This window comes from Alligator mississippiensis, chromosome 1, assembly GCF_030867095.1.
Source record: "Alligator mississippiensis isolate rAllMis1 chromosome 1, rAllMis1, whole genome shotgun sequence".
NCBI lineage: Eukaryota > Metazoa > Chordata > Crocodylia > Alligatoridae > Alligator > Alligator mississippiensis.
Window position 1 is genome coordinate 416,435,416 of NC_081824.1, and position 23,067 is coordinate 416,458,482.

General features: G+C 44.2%; 1 protein-coding gene across 3 annotated transcripts in view; it reads right to left on the reverse strand.

Annotated features, from left to right (window-relative positions):
- TMEM272 (transmembrane protein 272) overlaps positions 1-22,607 on the reverse strand; it is a 35,933-nt gene extending 13,326 nt beyond the window's left edge. The window contains exons 1-3 of one of the 3 annotated variants that reach the window (XM_059732541.1): positions 22,366-22,607; positions 13,633-13,712; positions 1,366-1,425 (exon numbers count right to left, since the gene is read on the reverse strand). In XM_059732541.1, coding sequence (XP_059588524.1) covers positions 1,366-1,425; positions 13,633-13,690 — 118 coding nt within the window. In that variant the 5' untranslated portion in view covers positions 13,691-13,712; positions 22,366-22,607. Of the gene's footprint in view, positions 1-1,365; positions 1,426-13,632; positions 13,713-22,365 lie in introns of those variants that run through there. The other 2 variants (XM_059732585.1, XM_059732609.1) reach the window with 2 other exon arrangements.
- Between the last annotated feature and the right edge of the window lie 460 nt (positions 22,608-23,067).

The window sequence follows — 23,067 nt, forward strand, 5'->3', positions numbered from 1 at the left end:
GCTTAGCAGTCAGACAGCCCTGGATTAAATGACTTCTTGAGGTTCCTTCCAGCTCTTCACCTCTGTGATGTCTGATTTTCTTAATAAAAGGAACATCTCAGTGGCCTTACAGGCATCCTCTCCTCTATTGAGTCTGAGCTAGTTGCAGCAGTCATGCTGTGCACACCTACAGCTATGTACCAGACCCTTGCTGCTGGGGCCCGGTGGTAAACTAAGGTAGTGATTCTCCATCAGAGTGCTGCAAAATCCTTTGAGGGATGCCATAGCACCCAGTCCCTGTGAGAGGAGGTAAACCCTATGCCTGCCCAGCATCCTGGCAGCACTCTCTGCAGCCTCTCCCACCAGCTCTGTGAGCATGGGAGGAGCAGGGGAATGAGCTGTGAAATCACAAAAATAATTATCTTTTTCTGCAAGCTTTTCTTAGTTGGTCTAATAAAAAGTATCATCTCTGAACCAAGGGGTCTAGAATTTTGCATTTCTTTTTGTCTCAGACCAACACAGCTATGAAATATATCCATGAATCTGAAGGGTAGTTCAATGTTCTCATTGTTTAGAGGTGATATCAGCTAAAAAAAAGGGATGATTCATAGGCAAATGCTGTATACTGCACTAGATTTTGTTCACCAAAAATTTAACAACATATTCAAGTTCTTTTATTCAGGCTACAAATGCAGGATAAAACTGCACTTGTACCTGTTTCTGGGTATTTATCATTATTAAGAGTATACTTTTGACACTTTCCAAGTAGAATATCAGAAACTGAGCAAAATCCTCTTAGATTTACTTAAAAGAATAACTCTATTAGAGGCAAGAGGACCATCACATGGGTTATTTGGCTATTATCTAAGTTTTCTGATGCCCCTATGAAGTAGACAGGTATATACAATGATCCCTATTTATAATTAGAGCAATTTAGGCAGAGAGGTTAGGTACTTTGTGCAAGGAGTCATTGTTAGTCTTGGAAGCAGAATTCAGGAGTTCCTGGTTGTCTGCCAGTGACTACCATGCTCAGATATCTGAAGCCAAAATCACCACACAGTCTTAAAAGGCTAAAAATATAGTGTAGAGTGATTAAGACAGTGATCGAATTGTACTGTCCAATAGAACTGATGTTTGGCAGACTTTCCTATGTAACTCAGCCAATACCTGTCTAGGGCTTTTCCCAAGCTAATATCAACAACTGTATCAAGGTGAGCGACAGTTTTATGACATGGACAAACATATGTAATGACATTGCCACATTTGGGTAAACTTTGGTCAAAAGCCAGATTCAAACACATCTTTAAATAGGCTCCACTAACATACCACATGACTAGGGGTTTAAAAACTCCAATTTTTAAATGCTTTTTTTGACAGATACCTTACCTGTAAAAGCCATGGACAATGGTAAAGCAAGGAAAGCAAGAAGACCAAAAATAAAGCATGCTGTAAAGAAAAAACAGAATGCTGGGTTATTCCACTGATAGTATTTTAAAGAAGACAATCTCTTACATGCTTTTTCTTGAAATGTATGTATGAACAGTGTCAATGATCTAATGTGCTGGATGAAATGAGAACTTTTTCTGTACCCAGTGGAGTCAGGGGTGACCAGACTGTCAGGTATTTCACTTGCTGGCATCAAACACTACCAAACCTAGACTTCTGGTGGCCCTGGGCAAACTTTTAGTATCGGGCTTCCATTTGCCAGAGATAATCATCATCATCAGACAATGGAAAAAATTATCATTTCTGGGACCCCTTTCTGTCCGGGCCCCAGGCAGCCCACCCAGTTCGCCCATGTCTGTGCCTGCCTCTGGCATCAAATTTTAAAGCACTTTAGCAATCTCATGACTTAAGAGCAGGAAGTAATGGCCTGTTCACTAGGGTCCTGGAATCTTTCCACTTAATCCAGATTGGCTGATGGCTGCTCCATCACTTTCCCAAAAATTCAAGCTTTTGCAAGGTTTGAGCCCTTAAACTAACAATTTTTTTTCATATGCAGCCTAATGCAGCAGTGGTTGTCTACCTCTGCAAAAGGACAAAAACAATAGCAACATGAGAAGCATGAACTGTCTGTCCCTATTTATTTCCAAAGCTGCCAGCTCTAAACCTGATGATAATTAAGGTCATTCTGCACTGTTAAAAATTACTGTAAAAATGTTATCCTGGAGGTCCATGCTTAGTGCATCTCCACGATACTGTTTCAAATTGTTCCATCTGTTAAAAGATACCTGTGGTCCTAAAGGAGCAAAACGGGGATGAGGCATGGTCTGGAAAGTTGGTAAAAAGTCACCAACAAGAAGTGGAGTATGATGCTCTTTTGGAAATTTGAGTTCACCAAATATGAACCTCAATGTAAACATTTAGGGCTGGTTGAGGGCCACAAAGTTGTTGAGTTTAGTTCTCAAAAAGCTATACAGAATGTGAACTGTAGCCTTTCCCCTTCTGTTGCACAAATATCTATGTCATTTCTTAGTGCTAGAACTGATGCAGCCCCACCCCCTTTACTATGGGTATTATCACTCCTAGAGATTATACACCACTTCCTATTTGTAGGTATCAAAGTGCTTTACAAAGAAAGGTAAGTACCATTATCTCTGCTTCACAGAAGGCAAAACAGGGACAGAGGGATATTGAAACTTAATTGAGATCCACAGCAGAGCTGCTAGGAGAAGCCAAGTCCCCTGCTTCCCAAGCCAGCATCTACACATGGCAACACACTGCCCCCTACGCGTTGACTTAGCTTTATCAGTAAGGTGTTGATATCCTTCAGTCCTTCAGAATCATCTTTGTAAAAAAGTAACACATATATATATAACTCATAAATATATAACTCATAAACTCATAAACAATAAGGACTGAAAATATTTTGAGATGGAGAAAGTTTTTTTTAACCTTCCTCATTCCCTTTTTTAACTTGCAGTCTCCCATCTCTTTTCCTTGAACATTGCCAAGTGCAAAAGTTCTCTCCCTGTTTCAGTTGTCCCCTACATTGTGACTAAGCTCTTTGAAACAGTCTTCAGGAACAGTTTCTCATTATAACAATTCTGCACAGTATCTTGCATTTCACTGAATGCTAAGTTCTATGCAAAGACCTCTTGCTGTTACATTATTCAGACCATTATTCAAATATACTGGAGTGATTTTCATTAAAATAGGGTTGGGCTCTAAATACTACTTGGGAACATTACCTTCAAATACTTCTAGTTGCCTGGGTAACTTCATTTATCTAGTATTCTAAAGCGTGTGGTTCAGGTGTTCAATAGCTCCATTGATTCTCTAGTGTTACCAGTGAGTACTGTCTGATCATCATTTTGCTACACTAGGGTAACTCACTGAGTGTTGATCAACTCTCACACTGCCACTTACCTCCCCCCACCCTTCCTGCCTTCACCAGTGGGTATATAATAACAACAGCCGGAAGAAGATTTATGTTGTTTCTTAAATGTACAGTTGATATTCTCTCTGATCCCTAGATATACTGCAGTATACTCTGTAAATGGCTCAGCGGAGCTTATGTACATGTAGAATTGCACACCTGGCGCACAGGTGCATGGTTTTGTATTTGTCTGCTGTCTGCCCAACAGCCTGATTTTGGACAGGAAAAAGGGGAAGCAAGGAGTACTTACAGCTAAAGAGAGAAAGATAATGGCTCATTAATTCTCTTCCCTAAGCAGGCACTGGGAATGTATTTACTTATTATCTCCCCATTCAGTCTCATCCTCTTAGGTCTTGAATTGAAGGGGCAGATGCATTATCTAGGAATGTTTCCAGATCCATTTTTAATAAAGTGAGACACTCAACAATTGCCTACACCACTGACAAGGTTCTGCAGTCAGTCACAACGTCGCCAGCACTAAAGACTGTTTTCTGTGATACTTCCGTCATATAAATGTTCTTCCAATAGTATAGAAGGATGTGGGCTGAATTTGTCTGACTTGTGCTGCCCCTTTCTAGACTAAAGACAAGGTGCCCAAGAAATCCTTGTTTGAATTGGCATGGGGTAGCACAAACAGTACGGGCCTCATGGGTGTGGGCAACACTAGGGCAAAGAGAAGGTCACTATTTGTGAAATGGTAACATTTTTTTGTGTGGGGGATGGCACTTCTTCACAGCTGGCCCACACTGCAGGATCCCATCCCCAGAGAAAAGGCAAGAAATGGAACCTTATACTCTGAGAACAGGCTTATGGGACAAGGTTTTCCAGGCCATCTGCTTTTCCAAGGTTGGCTCAGAAGAAGCCATGTGCTGGGAGCCTAATCTGGGCAACTAGATAGCACAGTGTTTCCCAACCTTCTCCAGGCCAAGGCACACTTACATTAATAAAAATTTTCCATGGCACACCTGTTAAGGCATTCCCCATCCTCATACCTATTGTAGCTCATTGCCATGGCAAAATTCCACAGCACACCTGACCACTTCTGATGGCACACTTCTGTGCCATGGTGCACTGGTTGGGAAACACTGAGATAGCACAGTCAGGAAAGCCCTCTGTTCTGCAACATACAGTTGGGCTTCAGGGAGGATGAGAAAACATATATTGGGAACATGTTATGGATAGGACAAGGAAATGGGTGCTTTGGAAGAGCTTGTGTTCTGGAAACCCATCCTAGAGTTTAGATGCTATGAGCTCTCTGAACTTTGGAGTCCATAGACAAATCTGAATTGTGGGCACAGAGCCTCAGTGCTTAGGCCCCACACTGACCCTTTTCTTCAGATAAGTTACCAAGGTCTGATCTGTCTCCTGTGTGACTCTCCACATTAACCCATGCAACTTTGATAAATGAGTTTGAAATCCATTTTAACTTGACAGCTCCAAGTCAACATGACATTGCCTTTCTGACTTCTGACTTGATGTCTGAGCTGTTACTTTCCCCCTCTTCATTGTCACAGTGCTGTGGCATTCCCCGCATTCGTCCCTCCCCACTCTTTGTTTGGCTCCAGTAGCTAAGCCTCAGGCCATGCAGTGGTGGGGATCTGCCAGGTGCATCACCATACAGTGCTTACAGGACACCAATTCACTCATATGCTCCTAACCCTTGGCTCCCTTAAATCCATGCTAAAAATCCGTTAAATGCTAAAAATCCATTAGCATGATTTTTTTCCAAGCACTTTTTATGTTTCAAATTATTTCAAACCATAGGAAGTATGGGTTTAAAAAAAAAATCCTACATACAGTTTTAAAATGGTGAGCTAAGGAAAGGTTTATCATTGCAAACGAAGGCTGCATCCAGAAGAGTAAGCATGTGTCGGTTGTGGTGTCTCAAAGCAGTTTGAGACTCCACAAGAGACACACTGGGAATGAAAAAAATGTTCTCCACACTCCATATTTGCAGTGTGGACTGCAAATTTGGTACTGGGAAATCCTGGCATCAAAAAATAACCCACTGGGAAAAAAGCGGAGTATGACCTGAGGCAACCAGAGGCTAAGCCCTCCAGAGAGATGTTTTAGCACGTGGCCAGAGCATCTCTATGCCTGTCGCATGTCCCTGCTATTCCGGCATGCTGCCTCAGCATGCTGGAGCAAATAGTAGTGGGGCGAGGCTGGTAGTGGCTCAGACCCAGGCTCTGTCCCAGGTAAATAGGGATGCGGGAGTGGAGGGACTCTATGTGTGGGTGTGGGGGGACTGTGGATGGTGGGACTTTGGGGGCAGGGGAACTTCTCGGGAGGGTGGGTCCCCTGCCCACCTCCCCACACAGCTCACAGCCCCCCTGCAGCAGCCAGGGCCGGCCCACAATTTTTTGGGGCCCCCTGCAAGATATAATTTTGGTGCCCCCTGATCCATTGAAAATCAAAATTGTGGTTAACTGCGGTATAAACTCACTGAAATAAAATAGTCAGGGCCAAGCTGCGTGCGTGTGGACTGCACTGCAGGGGGCATGGGGTGGGGACAGCACATGCTGCGGATGCCTGGGTTCCCTCCCCGGGGCCAGGGCTGGGGCCAGGGCCAGGATGGGAGCAGAACCGGAACTCCTCCCTCACTCAGCTGGGGAGGGTCTCCCTGCCTGCATCGAGCCCTTAAACATGGTGCAGGTGGTGGGGGCAAGTGGGGGGGCCTGCAGCCACAGGTTCCACAGGATAGGATGGGCTGGCCCTGGCAGCAGCAGTGGCTGTCAGGGTATTCATGGCCACTCTTGGCAGAGACCACTGACTGCACGGCACCACCTAAGACTAGGGGCTGCACATGGCACAGAGCGCCAGCCCGGCCTACTGGTGCATGCTTTTGGGCACGATTGGGCTGCTGTTGCTGTCACATGGGGTTCCCAGCACCACAGGCAGAAGCCGCATGCCCTCAGGCTGGATCAGGTCCTATCTCCAAGTGCCCTGTGTGCCATCAGGCCAGGCCAGCTCCATGCAGGCAGGACCAGGCCCGGCCCGATAGCTCGCAGCTTCTGCATGCGGTGCTGGGAGCCCCACATGACAGCAAGAGTGGCCTGGTCCTGCCTGAGAGCGCACACCAGTGAGCTGGGCCAGTGCCATGTGCAGCCCGTGGTCTCAGGTGGCACTGCACATTGGCAGGGCGCTACGCCTGCAGTGTGCCATAAGCACTAACAGGGTGCTGTGCCTGCAGTAACCCATGAGCACCTTGACAGCTGCTGCTGCGGGGACAGGGGGCCTGTGTGTTGTGTGGGGGCAGCCCAGGGGAGGTACCACCCCTCCCGAGAAGTCCCTCCCCACCCCCACAGTCCCCTCCACAGCCCTCCCCACACTCCCAAACAACCCCGACAAACCCCCCACCCACACAAGCCCCACATCCACCCACCCCTACACCCACCCCTACACCCCACACTGCAGCCCTGCCCCTTGCCCACACCAGTGCTGGGACATGTGACCCCACCTTGGGGGGGCTCCTGGTCCCAGGAACTAAGCCACCAGAACTGGGCTTAGAGCCCTCCTGCCCCCTAGAACAGCCTGTGCAGGGGGGAGACTGGCCTGAAAGGGAAGGGGCTTGTTCAGCCCAGTCCCTGAGGCCCAACTGAGGGCATCTTAGGAATATCATGGGGATCACTGGGGCTGGGCACAGGTGCAGGGAGCAGAACAGCAAGGACTGGCACTGCTCAGAGCCACAAAACAGCAGGTGGAACAGCTGCAGCTGGACTCACATCCTGAAGCTGGAACAGAGCTGCTGCCAGGAGTGAGCTAGCGGGGGCAGGCAGGGGCTGCAGGTCAGGAGTGAGGGGCACTGGGGAAAGGGGGGGGCTATGGGTTGAGAGTGAGGGGCAAGGGCAGGGGCAGGGCACTGGCATATTAGTGCTGCTCAGCTACCCACATCCTGGTGAGTGAAGGGGGCGGGAGCAGTTCTGAATTTTTCTATGATAAAAATACCAAAAGCAACGCCAAAATTTATAGATATTTAGAATTCATTTTATTATGGTGACAGAGGCACAGCTAGGCTTCCAAATTGCTTTAAAATTGTAAATATATCAATAAAACATTGCCCAACTGATCTCTCTATATATACTGGCGTTTCATTTTAATCACGGAAGAACACAGATCTTAGGTATTTTAATGAGAGCATTTGTGGATTTTATTTATCAGAGAATTTGCAATTTTTAAACAGGGAACACCAGGGTCTCTGCTGGTGAGACAAGTGGTGGGATCCAGGGACCCAGCTGGAGGGCAGATGAGGTGGTTGCCATTTGGAGCTCAGAGGATGCGCTTTGACAGTTCAAAGCGGGCCACCACAAAACGCACATCTGGGCGATAGCTGCTCAGATGGCAGAGTGGGAACACCAGAAGACATGACAGCAGTGTCACCTAAAAGCCAACTGTGCAGCCATGACCCACTGACAGCTGGCCCAGAGGTGCAGGAGGCTCTGCTGCAGTGCCTGTACCACAACCCAGGAGCTTGTGCAGTCTCCATCTGGGTCAGGCAGGCTTGCAGACATGGGGCCGCAGATCCAAGGAGGCGGATGCTGTCGTAGGTGTGCAGCAGGTCACAGCCAGGCAACAGCTCCCACTGCCAGACTCTGACAGTGGGTAGAGGGTGCAGGGGCCACTCTAGGTTAGGGCTGCTTCAGCTGTCCAGCTGGCACAAGGGGCTAGTGTCCCCAGATATCAACTGGCTGGGCCTCAGAAGCTCCTGGTGGCAAGTAGCCCTGAGCTGCTCACCAGGGCAACTTTTATACAGGTGCTGGCCCCAGCCTCTAGCTCCCCCTGGTTGAAGATCCGGGAGAAGCTGGATAGGGCCAGTTTGCCCCAAGTGGAACAATTTGCCCTACACCAAACTGCATGTTCAGGTACGTGTGCTGAAGCACAAACCTCTGGCACAAATTTGAGCTGCTACTATTTGAACTGCTGGAAGCACACATGCCTGCGTTTGTGGACATGTCCAAACAGTGCTATTGGTGAGATTTAAAAAAATGGCTGAGGAAAAATCCTGTGCACTTGGCTTGTGGCTATGGTTTGAAAAACTCCCAAGAGAACAGACATGAACCCCTTTGGCTGCATTCACATGCATGTGGGCATTTGGTCCCCGGGGAATGCCGCGCTTTGTTGTGCAGCAAGTTAGCCCAGGCGGGGGTAGGGGAAGCTGGGGCCAGCACTGAGATGGCCCCAGTAGCCCTACTTGGGGTCCTGCAGGCCGCCTAGGGCTGCAACAGTGGCAATTCTGCTGCACAGAACCTGGCCAGCAGCCACAATGCAGCTCAGGTCGGCCGGGCTCTGCTTTTGAGCAGTGTTCAATGCCCAGGCATGCGCTGCTTCACTTTTTTTTCCTGCTGGTTTTTTAGACCCCTGGGTATCCAGATGCACTACCAGGCATCTGAATGTGCAATATGTGGTGTGTTTTGTGTGTGCCACATATCGCACATGTTTGCAGTGCCACATACCGCATGGCCACGCTTGTCTGGGTGCAGCCCTTGAGGCCTTGGGTTTAACTGGAATAAATCAGTATCTTTTCCTGGCCACACTTTTTCCGTTGGACCCATATGCTGCTTGTTCTACAGGCAGCTAGATTTCTCTCACAGGACTCAGCTGTACTTTGCTAAGAGCAAAGCCATCTTTTTTATTGGACTTGACCAACTTTCAAGTGGTTTCCACAGTTACCTAAGGGCTTGTCTATGTGGGGAATTTACACAGTCAGGAAACATGTGAGTTTACAGCTTCCTGTTCACTTCTCTCTAATTCCCTGTGTGGACAATTTTAGCAAGCCATCATCTCATTGATCCCTCATGGTAAGGATGATCACTCCCACAAGTCAAATAAAGGGTTGTAGATGACTCCATTGATGGCTAATTGGTATTGGTTATTGTAGTAGATGTTGGATCAATGAGAGAAGCCTGTGTGTCACTTGTTTTATGTGAGAACACTGTTGCACATTGGCAACTGCATGGATCTTGGCAGAGGAGAAACCTGTGTCCAGTGGCAAGGAGATCCAAGACAACTGGGATTACTCTTCTGTAGCCTTCATCTACCTTTATAGCCATTGAGACATATGCTTTCTGCAGCCGCATGCTCCACCATTGCGATCTTTTACATCATCTGCCTGCTTCTTGTTTACAACAATATGAGGCTGATTACACCAATATAAATAAGGTCTCTATTCAAGCTCCTTGTGCAGCCTAAAAGTGTCCACACAAAAGGTCTAATGGAAAAGAAGCTAATGTATTGTAAGTTTATATCCTAATTTATTGTGCAGTAACCTCCCTTTTTAGACACGCCTTGAGTGTTTCCCCTTGAGGGTTAGCAGTGTACCATACAGCAACATGTAAACTGGCAGTGCAGCAGACACGAATGCACAATGGGTGGATGTATTTATCAATATTTTATTGCTTTACTGTAATTAGAGTCATCCTCTAGAGCACTACCAGGGATCTGAAGAAAAGATACAATACAGTGAGCAGCATGTGAAGAAAAGTGGGAAATGGCTTAGGGGATTTCATCTTTAGGTCATCAATTTGATTCCTGCAAATTATTTCTTCGGTAGGGACGTGTTGGGCAATTATGAATACTGCCAGCCCTTCTGGGCCCATGATAGCAAAATGGCAAGACAATGAGTGGGATTTAAAGAAGGAGAATACAAAAGTCTTGAAGAAAGAAACTTAATAGGAACCAAATTAGATCTGTTTAGCATGGCTAAGCAAAGGCCAACTCAGATACAACTACTATAAGTGTACAAAAAGTATAAACACCAGAAATGGGACTTCTTTAGGCAGTCCTAGAAGGCATAAATATGGTAGGATGAATAGGATGAGGTTGAGCAATGGACAGACTAGGCTGAATATCAGAAAAAAATTTAACTAGTGTGATCTATTAGTGGAACAGTCTCTCAGACAGGAGGATGGCCTGTCCTTCAGCGATTTAAAACTGGACAGTTTAAATTTAACAGAAACATAAAGCTCTTCAATAAGGTCCTGATCCTGAAAACATGTGACTTTGCAGACCTGAGAGATTACTTTGGGTGAAATTCACGCCATGTGAGAGCAGTCACAAGACCTAAAAGAGCTCAGCTTTTGTCACCTAGCAAAGCAAAGGCTGAGAGATGCTGTGATTACTGCCTATAAATATATCAGCAGGGAAAATACTAGGGAGGGATAAGAGCTAATTAAGGTGAAAGTGTTAGCACAAGAATAAATAGGTGTATACCAGAGTAACAATGACTGGAGGAACAAAATACAGTTTGGAGACACCATCTGATTCCTTCTTCATGCTGATCTGAGTTTTGCATTGAAATATAATGAAGAGCCTTGCCCTGGGTAAATACAAATAAAGGCATTCTTGGAACTCAGAATCTGGGCTGATGTGAGCTGCCTCGCACTGCTGTAATTCCATGAACTTCTGTGGAGTTACTCCTTATGTAAGCCAGGCCACATGCAATGAGAATCAATTCCATTCTTTTAAAAATGTATAATGGACCATTTATTCCATCAATCATCATTAAAGCTCCAGCGGCACTATAATGCCAATAGAAAGCAGCAATATTTTGCTTGTAACTGATAGGAACAAAAATCTGAGAATATATTGCCCCTGCCTCTTATTTTGACTGCCTCTGAAGGGCAAAAGCAATGACTAAAATTCTCCAGTGTGCATGATTTCCTCAGGCTGAGCCATCATGCTGCCTGCTGCCCAGCTAGTTGAATTTAAAACAGTGGAGGTGCTGCTCTAACCTGTGCACCATGCTCCCAGCTTCCAAGAAGGTTTCTGGGCATAACAGAGGCCAGCGTGTTCTGGAGCCACCCTGCTTGCTGCTCCCTATGTTCTTTATTGGTATGGGTAAAAAAAGAAGTCTTCTAACCTAACTCTGTGGTTGCTGGGAGCAGTCCAGCACTAAGGGACTTCTGTCTGCTTTTTTTTTTTTCTGACTCCTTTTTGGCACTGGAGTCATACAATAAGTAGACTCCAGTGAATCTGGTACAGAAAAGTTTCTTATACTTCTCAAGAGTGTAAGTTTGTCATTTTTTTCAAGCTAAAAAGTAGCTGACCCAGATGCCTACTTAGATAAGAGACCTCTGTAACTTGGTAGGGCTTTGAAATTAATGCAGGCAGTTTGAACTCATTTCCTGGTATCTCCTCAAGGGAGAAGGTTAAAGTTAGCTGAGGTCCTTGTTGTACAATTTGATGGGGTAGCAGACAAAACCTTTCCTTCTGAGTGTGGCTGAACTGCTTTCAGTTTGGCCATGTGAGGGTACAGCAAAAGAACTGGATAGCAGGTTAACAGAAATCTTTAGCTACTCTCTTGGCAATGAGTAATTTCAAAGTGTAATTGGGTCTGTGCTTTTCATCATAATCTTTGTAGCAGACTATCTTCAAGGCTTTTGCAGATTTGTATGGAGAATTTTGATAGGCAGCAAGGCATTAAGTGGCTTAATCATTAATGGAAGCTTCTTTTTAATTTTTCAGAAACCACTTTCAATTGGAGCCAAAGGCACTCATAGATAAGACCCCAAGGTGGCAGCCACTGACTGATAAATAAAGCAATCTGTGGGGGTGAAGTTTCCATTACAGTGAGTGGTCAAATGATATTAATAATTTTTCCTGTTTCTTATAACTGAAGGGATTTGGAAAATGTTGTTGCTTGCAAGTATAGATGCAAAAGTTTTTATTAGCAACAGCTCACATCATCAGATTCTAGCAGCATCTGGACACATCAAATGCTAGCTTCTGCACTGTTCATGAAAGCTTATGCAGCTCTGATTTTGTTAGTTTATAAGGTGCACCTCTACCCTGCCTGCCTAACACAGCTAATTACCTTTTAGAGAACATGCTCAATATAGGTACACTATTATAAAGTGTTAGATTGATTTTCAAGCTGGCCAAGTTGATTTTAAAGCCCTGACTTACATAGGTCTAGTCTATCCTGGAGAATTCCTCCATCAATGTTACTGTTATTCTTCACACTCAGGGAAAAGGATTAGTCTACCTTAGCACCCTAGAGCCTTAGTTGTGGGGGGCTGGACCCGATGATCTTGTGAGGTCCCTTGCAGCCCCTAACAATCTATGACTGTATGGACCAGATGCCCCTTGTGATGGGCCCTATGAAAACATAGGACAAAAAAAAAGAGTCCTTGCCCCCCAAAAGCTTACAAGCTAAAGTACACACATCTGACCAAAACTGCCTTTTGGAAATTTGGTCAATGTGCTCTGGGTCAGAGGCTGGTTGTGATTTTGCTATGTGGAGTGGGATGCCAAGCAGCTGGACGTGCAGGCTGTGGGACTCATTTCAGAAGGCATCATCCTGCACTATTTTTCATAGATGTTCTCTAGTTTAAATCTATATAGAAGCATATATAAAGCCCCATCTAGGGGATGGGGCAAGGGGAGGGAGAGAACTGAGGCTGACTGCAAGGGCAGGACATTCTGAGGCATTTTTAATTGCAGGGTGTTTTCTATCATTGTGCATTGCCCCAACCACCACAGCAGGAGAAGTGCTTTATAATTACAATTATTATTACAGCTCTATGTATCAGTCTTTCACGCTAGAAACATATACAGGAAGGAAGGAAGATGGAGGATGCATCCAATGGAAACTTCAAGGAGAATTTAAATATGCAGATTTTAATCACTTCAATGAAATGACATGCCTTCTCCTGAAAAATGTACAGTAAGTTTTTCGGGGGTTTAGGTTGTAGCCGTGTTGGTCTAAGGACATAGGCAGACAAGGTTCCTTGGGTGAATTTGATATCTTTTATTAGACCAACCTGAATAGTTGGAGAATAGTTATTAAGCAAGCTTTCGGGTTCAAAAACCCTTCATCAGGCTGATGAAGGATTTTTGAACCCAAAAGCTTGCTTAATAACTATTCTCCAACTATCAGGTTGGTCTAATAAAAGATATCAAATTCACCCAAGGAACCTTGTCTGCCAATGAGTTTTTCAGTACCCAGACCCAAGTTTTATATCATATCAGCAATGTGCCTCCCAACACCCTACTGGGACACAAGGTTACTGCTGAGTCAGAAAGTCATAAGCCTGACAACCCCTCGTCTGTGTAAGGTCCAGGATTGAATCCTGCAGTGTGCTGAGCAGCTCCTTTGAAGTACCAAGTGATTTTTGGTAGGAATTGATATTGGCTGTACTTTGCAGAAGTAAGTTATTAGGCCTTCATGCAAAGCTCAGCGCCCTATTGACTTACCTGGGCTGTGGCCAAAGGCTTCCTTTACAAATTCGAATAGTTAACTGCAGAGCTCTGGACATCCTAGAGCTGTAACTTACCATTGCTGGCAATTTTTGATATGCATCGGTGACAAGCTTTCTCCAGACCGGCAGCCATTCTTGAGCACCTTCTGGTATAGCTTGAGGGAGAGAAATAGTGACGTTATTAAAATAAGCAGTGTTGGTTTTAGTGAACAAAATACTGTGGCCCAGAATCACCCGTGCTCTTTAGATGATTTGGCTAGCTTAGAAACCCACAGCAGTCATAAAGGAGCTTGCTGGAGTAGCACAAACCAGCCAGAGTACAGTAGAATAAATTTCCTCCATTTAATTAATCCAGTGACATTTATGTAACTGAAAGGAATATGTGTATGAAAGAAGTACCATGCATAGTAAAAAGGGCTGTGGCATGGGTGCACAAATAGGTGCATCTCAAAAGAGAGGACTGTTCAGTGTAAACTAGGCACATTGCTAACCGATCCACTGCCATTCGTTAAGAGTATTTTGGCAGTTCTGGAGCAGAGCAGAACGTGCAGGCACAGAGCCTCTGACACCCCTACCTTGCTCATCACATTGTTTTCTATCATGTGGTACTTCCCAGCTGCACTGTGTGGGATCAAAGTCGGCACTAAGAAATACAAAGCATGCATTTAAATTGTACATATTTACCATCAGTTTTTACATGGCAATATATGAATTAATGCAGTCTCTCCTTTTTTTAAAAGACATAGGTGTGTGTGTGTTATCTCAGATACTGCTGTGCAGTGATGGCTGGCAAACGCTGATTCCCTTCATGTGGCCACGATAAGGCGATTGCTAGAGATTGCTGGAAGGTGGAGAAGCTGGGAAATCTTTCATAGGTGAGAAATATGAACTGGTCTGTTCTCTCTTTTTTTGTGAGGCACAGATAAATTAGGATGTTGCTAGAGAACCTGGTAATAAGTGTGAGGTTATGAGTGTAAACTTTGACTGCAAAACTTTGACCATAAAAAACTAAACAAAGAAGGGAAAAAAAGCCTAGTGAACTTTAAGATCTAAGAGAATTTTGAAGAAACACTTGTACTAAAACCTGCTGGGAAGATCACATGAAGCTCAGAATAAGATTTCTTTGATTAACATGTAGAGCATCTGCTTTTTTCAAAGGACAGTTGAAAATGGCACCTGGTAGAACAGATGCACCCAGGTACTATGGACCAGATTGTGAGGGGTCTTTTCATGGTTATACAGAAAAAAGGGGAAAAGGAGAAATCCACTCTGATAGTTACAAAGCCTACTTCTTCTTGGCTTATGTCACCCTAAGCAGAGTGAAAAAAGGAAAAACAGGGAGGAAATTGGGGTAGGGGGAATCTCTTGAAAGAAGCAATGAGGCTTGCTAAATGGTTTGTGATACTTGATCAATAAGGGATCTGACAAATGGGCTGCTGTGTGTTAAAGGAGCATAATCAGGAACTGTCTCCCCAGATCACAACCATATTTCATGTGGCTCATTAGTGTGGGGTGCTCAGGACTTCCTGCAATAAATATGACTCCCCTTGAACACGAGGGAAATCAAGCAATCGTGCCTCCCTATGCGGCTGCTACATGTGAGATGTTCTACTCCTACAGTGAGGAACTGGATGTGTAAAGGATGGCGGCAATACCTGTATTACGTACTGGGCTTGCAGCAGGAATGCTAAGATTCCAGTAACCGGATGTGAAATCTGTTAGAAGCGACCACTTTAAAACAGGGATCAAAGCAGGGGTCATGCTGTCCTGTGCCTTTCTACAACAGAGCCTAGTGCAGCCATGACCTGATAAGAGTCGCTGGATTCCCAACACAATCATCTTCTATAATAATAATAATAGGCTTATTCTGTCTTTCCAGAGCACTAGCATGCTGATTGGCTGTCTTGGCAGCCAATCACAATGATTAGTGAAATAACCAATCAAAGTGCTCCTAACAGACCTAATAAGTGTGTTATTATTAGCGATCCTGGGGCATTTCAAACAGCTATGCAGGCAGGCCGGAGCTAGGATGAAGCACTGGGGCCCCCTGCCCACGGGACAGGTGGGCAGACTTTGGGAAAACAAAAGGATCACCCCTCACCATTTTTTTTTCCTTTGAAGGAGCCTACCTACTGTGTGGTGGAGGGCCCCAAGCTTGATTAAAGCCACAAGTCCTGGTCACATGAAATGTGTTTCATGTTGTTTCTAGTCTTCCTGCCACCTGGGACCACCCAGGAATGAGCTGGCTGCCCCAGGAAGGTGGCAGGAGGGTGGCTGGGTGTGCTGGCAGCCGGAGAAGGCAGCAGGGATGGTGCACAGGGCACTGGAAGCCCACCAAGCCTGAGCTTCCCCGAGCACGCCTGGACTTCCAGGCTCTATGCACCGTCCCTGCCACCTTCTCTGGATTAGGCTCTTGTACACGTGAGGAATATTGCTGTAATTTGTTATATAGCAAACTAAAATACATGGGATGTGTTTTAGTTTGCTAGATAAAAAGTAATTCAAAACAAAATGCGCCGCCAAAAGTGTACACCGTTATCAATTACATTGTTAAAAAAGGCAATTATACCACTAAAAGGGGCAATTGCCTCACATGTACAAGGGCCCTTAGTCACAAGTACAAGGGCCCTCTTATTCTATGACTATAAACAAGTAAAAAGGTCAGACTTTTGACAAAATATGTATTTATATTCCTAAGCCTGTGTTTGCACATGGACAACTTTAAGTAGCCTTTTTGAGGGTGATAAGTTTTGATTCCATTAAAGTATTTGGTCAAAGGATAACTAAAAATCCTGTATTTAAAGAAATACTTTTTCAATAAAAGTTTAATTGCAAATGTTTTGTGGGTTTCAGCTAGTTAAACATAAAAACACTCTTCTATTCGACTGAAAGAGGAGCAAGTGCACCATCCAGCACTGGCCACTTGTACATGTCCCTTGCAATCCACTTCTCCCACAGCTGAGGGAGCACATAGGCTTGGATTTTACATCACTCAGCAAGTGTTAGCATTTCTCATGTGCACCTCCCACTTCAAACAGAAACTGTGCAGTTCTTCAATGCTGAGGGCCTCTGAAACTATGAAAGATGGAGCTGGATTTTTTCCTTAGCCTTGCTGTGTTTCAGTTTCAAATACCTCACAGGTATATTGTAGAAGGTGGGCAGAGCAGTAGTGGATGTGGCTGGCCTGACCTCATTAATCATACTTGATATGGCAGCCACACCAAGAGCTGTAGGAAAGAAATTTGAATTAGGCATACTAAGAGACCATTATTACATGCCGAGAGACCTATATTTGTTTGAAAACAGCCAAACCTCACTTTCCATTCCTGGATCTCTGGAGCACATACAACCAGGACCCCCCAAAAAACTTTCTTTAAACCAATTCACCATCCTGCCCTGCAGACTGCATTTCATAGAATCATAGAGTTGGAAGGGACCTCAAGAGGTCATTTAGTCCAAACCCCTGCTCAAAAGAGGACCAGCCCCAACTAAATCATTCCAGCCAAGGCTTTGTTGATCCAAGTCTTAAAAACCTCAAAGAATGAAGATTCCACCACCTCTCTAGGTAACCTGGTCCAGTGTTTCACCACCATCTAGGTGAGAAAGTTTTTCCTATTATCCAACCTAAACCTCCCTTGCTGCAACTTGACACCATTGCTCCTTGTTTGGCCAACTGTCACCAATGAGAACAAACATCCTTTTTGGAACCACCCTTCAGGTAGTTAAAGGCTGCTATCAAACCCCCTCTCAGTCTCTTCTTCTCCAGACTAAATAAACCCAGTTCCCTCAGCCTTCTTATAAGTCATGTGCCCCAGCCCCCAAACCATTTTTGTTGTCCTGGACTCTCTCCAACTTGTCCACATCCTTTCTATAGTGGGAGGCCCAAAACTGGACACAGTACTCCAGATGCAGCCTCACCAGTGCAGAATAGAGAAGAATAATTATTTCTCTCTATCTCTTGGCAACACTCCTACTAATGCAGCCCAGTATGTCATTAGCCTTCTTGGCAGCAAAGGCACACTGCTGACTCATATCCATCTTATTGTCCACTGTAACCCCCAGGTCCTTTTCTGCAGAGCCGCTGCTTAGCCAATCAGTCCCCAGGCTGTATTGGTGCTTGGGATTCTTCTGTCTCAAGGGCAGGACTTTTCACTTGTCCTTAATGAATCTCATATCTCATGAGATTTCTTCTGGCCCAGTCCTCCAATTTGTCTAGGTCACACTGAATCCTAGCCCTATCCTCCAGCGTATCTTCTACATCCCCCAGCTTGGTGTCATCTGCAAACTGGCTGCGGGTGCAATCCATCTCATCTTCCTAATCATTAATGAAGATATTGAACAGAACCAGCCCCAGGACCAACCCCTGGGGCACTCCACTTGATACCGGCTGCCAACTAGACATTGAGCCATTGATTACTACCTGTTGAGCCTGACAGGCCAGCCAGCTTTCTAGCCACCTCACAGTCCATTTATCCAAACCAGGCTTCCTCAGCTTGCTTGCAAGAATGCTGTGGGAGGCTTCATCAAAAGCCTTGTTAAAGTCAAGGTATATTACATCCACTGCTTTCCCAACATCCACTGAGCCAGTTTTCTCATCACAGAAGGCAATCAGGGTGGTCAGGCATGACTTGCCCTTGGTGAATCCATGCTGACTTAACACATAACTATGATTTAATGCACAACTACTATGATTTAACACATAGCTACCGCATTTGCCATTACAAGTCAGAAATTGCATTTCTATTGATAAAGAGATTCAGAAAGAAATGGGGAATTATGTGATAGGAACAGAATTAATTTGACCGGAGGGAGTTCCTCTCACTCTCTCCAGGCCTTTAAAACCATAAAGAGATTTCTGAAGAGCAAATATTGTGCCTTCAAATGAAAACAATTAACAAACATTTTAGAGAAAGACATTAGCAGTAAAGTGTACTCAGGGGCAAAGTAAGAGGGAGGGAACAATGTAGTAGCAGTAGGTAAAGTGTACATTTTCAGGCCACTAGTAAAATCCTTGGTGCCAAAAAACTTCTGTAGAGCAAACAACTTTGTATTAAAGTACATACTTCTATTAAACCACATGATTTATCAGTCTTAAATTTAGAAGAGTATACATTAATCTGAAGGCACTATTTGTATGTTTTAATCCTGAACAGCTCACAAATAAATATGGATTTTAAACATAAATTTTACCTAATGATAAATCTATAATGTGATCGTAATGGTGAGACCTAGGAAATAGGGCAAGGTTCTCCAGGGAGCCCCGCCGAGAACCTGGTGGGCAATCATAGGCCAGTTGGCTAGGTCCAGCTAGGGTCAGTCTCATGTTAGACTTACCTGCAGACACAGAGTGGCTGGAACAAGAGTGGCGTGCAAAGCCATCGTGCTGATTTATGAGCTCCTGCTCCGTACATATCCAAGGGTGCTCTGTGCATGACATAGGTAGGACATGATGCCTTGGAGATATAAGAAGAGTGACAGACCTGCTCAAGGGGGAGGAGATACTGAGTGGCAGAGCCCAGGATTCAGAGGAACTGAGGCGTGGAGATGCCAGAGGGAACAGAGAATCTGACAGACTCACTCCTGCAAACACATCAAACCCAGGTAAGGGGTAATTGAACCACATCTTCCCAGGAAGGGAGAAACTTAAGAACTGAATGCCAGTCCCTGGGAGCTGCAACCTGGCAGAAGGGCAGCATTAAGTGGTTCTTATTAGTTTTCTTGGGACACTTTTGAATTGCTTTTCCTTGAGTTAAGGTGGAGCTTGATGGCTCATCAAACCTGACTTATTTTGAGACATTGGCTCAGGGCATGCCAGAGGAACAGTGAATTGGGGGTGGCCCAGACCTAGAGAAGAATCTTGGTCCAGGGAAGCTAATATTACCTAGTGAATTACTGACCAATGATCTCAGAAGCAAGAGATCATACGCCTCAAGCTTGGAGGCATATTATTGTTTATTTTTGTTATCTTTATCCTGAATAGTTCTTTTGGATATCTCCAACTGAAGTGTCTTGATAATGGTGAGACAGTGATCTATAGCCTCACGGGATACTGGGAATGAGACTTCAGCAGTTTCTGGCATCAGCCCCATGGAATGAGCTCGTGGGTCTTGACTGGGTGATGATTTCATTCTTGGCAACAATGCTGTTGGTGTGTGGACAGGGTATAGGGGAACCCATCACTATGTGAGTAACCCTGTGGGAACCCTTAATGACATCACTGAGCCCTTCTCTTTCTTTATAAGATCAAAGATGTAGCAGGCGAGTCAGAGATGGTCCCCTTCTGGGGTGCCCATAAGTAGCCGCTCAACACATGGGTCTTGTTACTGTGATCTAATCAAAACCACTTTGGAGATCATGGAAAAAGTTAACACACATTTTCAAGGTGGATAATACATACATAGAATGTCTTCCATAATATTCATTTTTGCCAAAATTGTATTAACTACTGTACCAACACATTATTTTAAAAAATCTTCTTTATAGTTAGACATACTAAATGGAAAGAAAAAATGTTTTTTCAATCTCAAATGATTTTTGTTTTATGTTAAAGAAAACACAAAACAGAGACATCAAATGAATAAAGAATTGGCTCAATGAATGTGATCATGTCTCCCTCTGCAAGCAGGTACATACAATGCTTGTATAACAGCTTGTTACCAAGCAGTTCTATATTCAAGAAGAGTTCTTAAAATTTTAAGGTATAGCAGTAGGAAAGCAAAATTACAATCATTTCATAACTATTGATATGTAGTTGGCATATTCCCATATGATGAAACCACATATGATGAAACCACTTGATGAAATCCCAGGATTACAAGGGATATAAAAGAGGCAAGGTTTTTTTGTGAATGGCATCTTTTACTGGACAAACTGCATGGTTAGGATAGACTTAGACAAGCTTTCTGGTGCTACAGTACCCTTCCTTAGGTCTCTGGGAGGAAGCAGATGCAACAGAATTAAATAGCACGTAGAACAAGGGCTTGTATAAAACTCTGTATGTAAATAATAACAAGATACAAGAGTCATTATCAGGTAGCCAACAGATATTAGAGATGCAGTGAAAACTTGATAAGTGGCAAAGCAAGACCATTCAAGAGTGTCGTTATCACCTGTGAAGTGCAGAGATAAGTGAGCATCAGGGGTAGAGTATAAAGGGACATAAAACCATTGTCTATGTTAAATCCCTGGTTGTTACTACCCAATAGTCTAATGGTTTTCTGCTCCTAGGCTTGTCTTTGGATAGCATTTTGTAAATTTCTCTGAAGCAACAGGATGATGAGGTCAGACATGGACCATTTATCAGAGACTTGATTAGAAACCTACATGACTGAACTAATACTTTGAAAAGGGTGCTTATGTTCCGGAGTAAACGTGTGCCAAAAAATGCCCTATGTCTGCAAACTCACTACTCTAAGGATAGATGTAATTACTGTACACAAATGCATAACAGATATGAAGGAGGAACTCAGTTGTCAGGAAACCAAAGGATAATATTTTAAAATACCATTGCAATGACTAGTCACTAAACACTGACCTGATGCAGAGTATGAAATAATACAGATGTGTCCCCCTCCTTCCTTCTCCCCTCCTCTCCCCAACAGACACACACACACACACTGCCTGCTATAGGTATTGGAAGGGTCTCAGAAAAGCATATGGTGCTACACACCCAGGCAAAAGCAAAGACAAAAGGCCAGATGCTCATCTTGCTAACATTAGTTTACAACAGTCACTTCACTCACTCTACTGGAATTATGCCTATGCTCACAAGTGTAAATGAGAGGACACTCAGGCCTGGGAGAGAGATTAAGGAGCCCCATTGGGGATAGTCTTTCAAAGTAGCTGCATCGTCCTATACTGGGGAAGTTTGGCTGCTGGATCTACCTAGTCATAGGTCCATTGGCCACTTCCCAGCCATCACTCCCACATGGAGGCAAAGGTGGACCCCAAGAAGAATAGTTCCATAGCAGCCATGAGCTTTCCACACCCTGCTTGATGCCCTCTCTCTTTTGTACCATGACCCACAGCTGGAGGAGGAGGAGGATTTGACCCAAAAGCCCGGCTTCAGTACTTGAACTACAGCAAACCCATGCTACGCTAAAACCTTCTTAAGAAGTGTTCCCTTTTTATTAAACTCAGCCCTTGCCTTCCCTAACAGAAGACAAAAATCTCTATACTACAGAGCCACTTGTAAACCCAGTCCAACCTATCCTCAACACTGGACAGCTCCAACATTGTGGTATTTTACTCCTATTGCTCATGTGCTAATTCTGATGTCCGGCATCAGGTTAGTCCATGAAAGACCCTTTCTCTTTCAAACATGCCAAACCCCCCTGGATAATTTTAAATCCTCTTCCACACTGTCTCTACCACTTGTTATCCAAAATAAGAATTGCTGCCAAATTTGTCTGATATCATTTAATTGCTTTAACTATACTTTGCACAGACAAAGCTGCACAGTCTATCAACTCCAAATGCACATACTATTGATGAATACAACAGGCAAGCACCCTGGGGCTTTTTAAAATCCAAGTACACTTGTATATAGCTCCTGACAGATAAATGATGTATGATATTCTCTCAATAATCAGTGCATTCACTGCTTTCTTATTCCCATAAGCAAACATGTGCCACTGTGAGGAATCTGTGAGGGATTCACTTTTCCAAAACTAAGAAAACATTTTTCAAAGAATGGGTCTGCAATCAGTTTCTTTCTGACCAAGTACAAAGTGCTCCATTGTCCTTTATGCTGGCTTTCTGATGAATTCCTCTTACCTGAAAGTACTTTTGGGTCCTGAATTGACTCACCTTGATAAGCGAGTAGATGACTTGGGTTGAGATGCTACAAATTGTGTTCTTCAGCAAAAATCTATGTCACAGTCAGATCCTTTAGTACCCTAGAGACATGTTCAGCTTCCAGATACTCTTTCAGTTAGCTCGCTTAAATGTCACCTCAGCTTCTTTCATTCCACCTCCTTCCCTGTTGCACACACCTTGTCTCTGTATTGCTGTTCAAGCTTCTCTGCTGCAGCCAGGCAACTCCTCTGCTGTTTCTAGTAGTGAGCACAGTCGATTATTATTTCCTTTACTCCCACATTTGGCTTGTTCCACCACCCAGCAATTGCAGTGTTTTACAGTGCCATCAGGGGGCAGCAAAAGACCCCCACAGAAAATTTGTGAAGACAGGAAAAGAACATATTTGTGAAATCCTTTATTTTATTGAAAAGTCAGTAGCTACTGTTGTTTTGCTCCCTTCCCTGTTGATATGGCCTAACATAGTCTTCTTCAAAACAGCTATATGGACAACTTCCAATGTGAGTTATTGGGCATCTATTCTATATTTCCTGTACTACCACCATAGAGGTTTTATTTTTGTTAGCAGGTGCCAATGGGCTATTTCAGGTGTAACTATAATAGCAGTATCACTTATTAGAAAGGGATGGTTTCTGTGCAACAGAAAACTTCTTGACGGACAATACCTCTTTTAGAAGCAACTATAGCATTAGCAAA